The sequence below is a fragment of the Lolium rigidum genome, chromosome 5 (assembly GCF_022539505.1).
Source record: "Lolium rigidum isolate FL_2022 chromosome 5, APGP_CSIRO_Lrig_0.1, whole genome shotgun sequence".
Classification (NCBI taxonomy): domain Eukaryota; kingdom Viridiplantae; phylum Streptophyta; class Magnoliopsida; order Poales; family Poaceae; genus Lolium; species Lolium rigidum.
Window position 1 is genome coordinate 20,415,358 of NC_061512.1, and position 5,047 is coordinate 20,420,404.

Sequence of the window (5,047 nt, forward strand, 5' to 3'; positions counted from 1 at the left end):
CACCGGGGGTAGCGGCAGCGGCTAGGCAAGGGCGGGGATTGGGGCTCTAGGTGACGGGATGGGGGCCTCCGGAGTCGCCTAGGCGGAGGCGACCCGAGAGGCAGAAGCGATCCCCCTAATTTCCGCGATCTCCCATGACATGTAAATTATTAATTATGTATACGAAACTATGAACATGTATGTCTTAGCAATGAAGCCTCCTGGATTCTCAAAAAAAAAAAGCAATCCAGCCTCCTAGCTAGGTCCTTTTCAGTAAAAGGGGTTAAAGTAAGAGTTTATGGATACTAATACAAGACAATATCCGAGTTCCTTCCTATATGGAACAAGATTCAAACCACCCATCATGGATGGCTGAAACTAAATTGTGATGGGGTTCTGGACATGATCGCTGAAAGAGCGGGAGTGGGAGTGGTTCCGCGAGACCATACGGGTGCGTATTTGGTCGCTAAATGCCGAAGATATGAGCATATCACTGATCCGACTACATCGGAATTGTTAGCATGCCGTCATGTTGTCATGCTTGCTAAGGAGACATGATGGATGCACATTATGGTGGAGACGGATTGCCAGCTGCTGGTCACAGCGTGGGAGAAGGATGAGGGGCACATGCTAGCCTCTAATCAGGTCTTAAGGGAGATGAAAGCTACTGTCTCCAATTTCCAGGGTTTTAGGTTCTCTTTTTCTAGGAGAGAGGCTAATAGAGCGGCACATGATGTGCTCGCGCTGCTCTTTATGTTATTTCTTTAGTTGTTACTTATGAACAAATCCCTGGATTTCAGGTTGAACCTATTCAATTAGATACTTTATCGTTGATGGAATAAAAGCCTGAGCAGCGAATGTTCAAAAAAAAACCCACCTATCTCTTTGGGCACTCCGAATACACAATTATTTGGAAGCATACAAGTGATGGAAGATACTCCACCGCCTCGGCCTATTTTGATACAATTTGAGGCGCGTACTAACTCCTTCACGAAGCCGGTGGTTTGGGATGATTGGGCACCTCCAAAGTGCAAGTTCTTCGCTTGATTGATCCTACAAGATCGTGTATGGACGGTGGATAGGCTTACGCGTCGAGGTTGGCCAAATTGTGGCATTTGCCAACTTTGAAAGTGTGAGCCGGCGACCACATCACACATCATGTTCAAATATCGGTATTCTATCCGAGTTTGGAAGGGCATCAAGAAATGGCTCGACCTACTTTATATGGACATCTCTCATTGGAGTTTTTTTTGCTTCTGTCAAGGAGTGGTGGCGCTCGCTTGCGGGGGTGGGGGCAGAGATGAGAGGGTCTCTCTACTTTGCTTTTGCTCGTGAATTGGGATATTTGGAATGAGCAGAATGTCTGGGTCTTCAACAAATTCGCTTTCGATGCACACGATCGTCCTTGCAGCAATCAAGCGCAATGCCTCTCTTTGGGCGATCGCATGAACTAAGCGTTTGAGTGCTAGTATGTCACGAGAGTAGGCTTATGTATCCTAATCTTCTTGGCTAATTTGTAACGTTAAAAATCAAGTTCTTCTTAATCAATGAAAATATGCAATTTTTTTCCCTTTGTTTCAAAAACATAAATAAAAGAAGTGATATAATCATGTCAAGTTGGTAGCTTAGCTAGCACCATAGCAACAACTAATGCCCACATGGTTAGGATTTGAATAATAAAAGGGCAATACATGATGATGGAAAATGAGAGAACATTTTGTTACCAAGCTTGTCACTGGAACAATTAGAGGTAATTAGAAGAAACAAAGAAAAAATCCCCTAGTGAAAACTTTGTTCATGAAAGAGAGAACCTGGAAAATGATAAAATGGAGGAAAATGCTGGTGATAAAATTTTAAACAGGCTGAAACTCTAGAAGAGGAAATGCCAGGCACAAAACTAGATTTGCACTAGAAGGAAAAAAGAGTGCCATGAAACTAATGACGGTAAAAAGAAACTAGAGTTGGAGGTGAAAATGCAGCAAGATTTATTACAATAGGCACTTAAGCAGGTGAGCAGATTGGGTCTCAGATTAGAGAGAACATGAAGGAAGATGTAGAAGTTGAGGGAGATATAGGAGTGGAAAATGATGAAGTGTGGGTCAATTAAAATAACAATCAGAAAAGTGTTAGTCTTTCATGATAAAAATGGAAAAATAATTTGGAAAACAATAGGGACAAAGATGCAAAAGAGTGCCTTGTACACGTGGGTTGCACCGCTTCCGTCTACCTATTCCATGTCATATTCTGACACCAATATGGGGCCTCTTTGATTCAAACTTAAACCAAAGGGAAAAAAAATCCTCCATTCCTTTGAATCAAATGGGTGGATAGTGCAGTCAAAGAAAAGTTTTCTATTCCTGTTATTTTCCTTCAGAAAGGAATCGTACAATCGGGTCAAACCTTTATTTACATTTCTACGCGTAAAGGACAAGGCAAAATGCCATAAGTCGCATAATATCTCAACTTAATCTTGGTTTGATTATGGGTTTTAAGAATTTCCTTATTGTTTCCTATTTTTGCAAATCTGACTTTCTATGTTGCAAAATGTGATTCAAACATCTACTTTCACAAAGTTCATGTCTTTTCATAATCCTATTTCTTGCACATGTCCTGTTTCTATGCTTTTGCTATTTCTATATTTTCAGAATCATACGAATCCTCGGTACCAATACACTGCATATCCCATGTGAAAATGTTATATGGATCAAGTATATGCAATTTTGCCTATGAGAAAAAGCATTGCACATATAAGATTACTTTATCCGTAGTACATTTCAGACGAGATTATCAGTGCCCCTGGTTAAAATGGCAAAAGAAAAGAAAAAGGAAAAAAGAGACGAGAAGCCCAAGGGGAGAGCGAGGACACGTGTCCCGTCCTCCAGCCGCGCAAATCCGGTCCGCCATTACTGCAACCTCCAGTACCGACGGTGGCGCCCAACCATGTGAAGGCGTGAAGACGGCGACGCCATTGAACGCCGGGACGGAAGAGAGGGCCGGAGACGATGCGCGGGAGCACGCTCAGAGCGGCGATGTCGACGGTGGTCAGGGCCTTCTCGTCCGCCCCCGCAGCCCACGGCGCCGCCGGCGGCGTCTCCATGGTGCAGGGCGCGTCGCGGGGCATCGGGCTCGAGTTCGTGAGTACACAAACCCAATCCCTCCTATCCGCATTCCGTCTGCGCGTCGCCCTTCTTGGAATCTCCGGTTCGCTGATCCCGTCTCACGCCTCTCGATTTCTGCCCGTAGGTGAGGCAGCTGCTGCGGAGGAGCGACCAGGGCCGCGTCGTGGCGACGTGCCGCGCCCCGGACTCCGCCGCCGAGCTCCAGGAGCTGAGGCGGGAGCACGCGCGGCGCCTCACCGTGCTGCCGCTGGACGTCACCGACGAGACCACCATAGAGGTAATGGTCTAATGGATAATCTCCCCTTCCCTTTCCCCGCACAATTCCGCAAGCTGATGCAGTGATACTACCTGTTGTTTCATGGCAGGCTGCGGCGGCCGCAATTGGGGAGACCCACGGATCCCTCGACCTGCTGATCAATGCCGCCGGCATCCTTTCGATCCCAAATGTCATACAGCCAGGTCTGTTCTTCACACAGCCATCGAGAACCGTCTGTTTTTACACTGGGGCACTGCTTTCCAGTTTGCATTCGGTTGGTGATGGGCTTATGGCCTGATGATGGTTTGACTGAAATAAGGGTTGCTCTGGTCTCATGTTGCAGAGACCTCACTGAGCAAAGTTCAGAAGTCGTCCCTGCTACTGGCGTATGAAGTGAATGCTGTTGGACCTATTCTAGTCATCAAGGTAGAGAATAGAGATCACCATCTTCGTTTCTGCTCCCGATCGCGTTGGCATTCTTCTAGTCTATGCTGTGTGTGTACTCAACTGTCTGAATTGATCTTTCAGTGTACTCCGCAGTGTCCGAATTGATCTTTCATTGCACTCCAGTGTCTGAATTGATCTTTCATTGTACTCTGATGCCTGATTTGATCTTCTTTTTTGGCAGCACATGCGCCCGTTCCTGAAGATTGGTGCGAGCTCGGAAACAGGGAAAGGTTTCTCGTTGGTTGCAAATATGAGCGCCAGGGTTGGCTCGATAGGGGACAATGGTTTGGGAGGCTGGCATTCGTACAGAGCTTCTAAGACCGCACTGAATCAATGTATGTGAACAGTAAGATGCATGTTCTATTCAGATTTCACTAGCCTGTTATCCATACTAATCTTGTTATCATCTAAGTTTCACTCATTCAACATATCATTCATTCTATCCAGGAAAAACTAGTCATCACACAATTATCTGCCTTTCTTTCTCTTAGGTTTCTCATGAAATGCACGCATTCGTCATGTTTTGCAGTGACAAAGACCGCATCAGTCGAATTGGGCAAGAAGGACAACATTGCCTGCATTTTGCTACATCCAGGAACAGTCGACACCGACCTCTCACGGCCATTCCAAAAAAATGTGGCCAAGGATAAGCTTTTCACGAGGGAATTCTCTGTACAGAAGCTCCTGTCCATCATCGACAATGCCAAGAAGAGCGACAACGGGAAGTTCTTTGCTTGGGATGGTCAAGAAATCCCATGGTGACCACTGTTTTCAGTCAGTGACCATTCAACCACCCCCACTCCCTGTTATTTTCTGTTTCTTTTTTTTAATATTCTTGTTTTGTCTTCGGAGCTGTTTGTGTTCCTTTTAGCCTTAAATTCAAAAATCTTGAATCAAGCTCTAGTAAGATCTCTGATATGGAAAACATGGGAAGGAATTCCCTTTCCTGGAATATTATACATATATGAACTTTACCACTGAGTACAATCAAGCTTGTTCCTAGAATATGTGTAAGCACCTGGTAAGCACTAGTGCATACTGAAGTACTGGTATTGCAAAATTGACAACCCTACATAGCAAAAGACAAACAGTCCTGTTATGCTGTAAGATAATTGACAAAACTTCATCGGCACATACTGGTGCTCGCCACCTCACTAAGCTCGTTGGGCTACCTCCTTGGTCAGCTAATCTGTAGACGGTGCGCTCATTGCAACCTCCCCTCTCTCCGGCGATACTTTACTCACAT

At 45.4% G+C, this 5,047-nt stretch overlaps 1 protein-coding gene across 1 annotated transcript; it reads left to right on the forward strand.

Annotated features, from left to right (window-relative positions):
- The first annotated feature begins 3,008 nt into the window (after nucleotides 1-3,008).
- LOC124655692 (C-factor-like) lies at nucleotides 3,009-4,806 on the forward strand. Its single transcript, XM_047194545.1, has 6 exons — nucleotides 3,009-3,113; nucleotides 3,223-3,375; nucleotides 3,464-3,557; nucleotides 3,698-3,780; nucleotides 3,983-4,136; nucleotides 4,331-4,806. Exons 1-6 carry the CDS (start codon nucleotides 3,009-3,011, stop codon nucleotides 4,561-4,563), a joined length of 822 nt encoding a protein of 273 aa, XP_047050501.1. The 3' UTR covers nucleotides 4,564-4,806.
- Nucleotides 4,807-5,047: the final 241 nt, after the last annotated feature.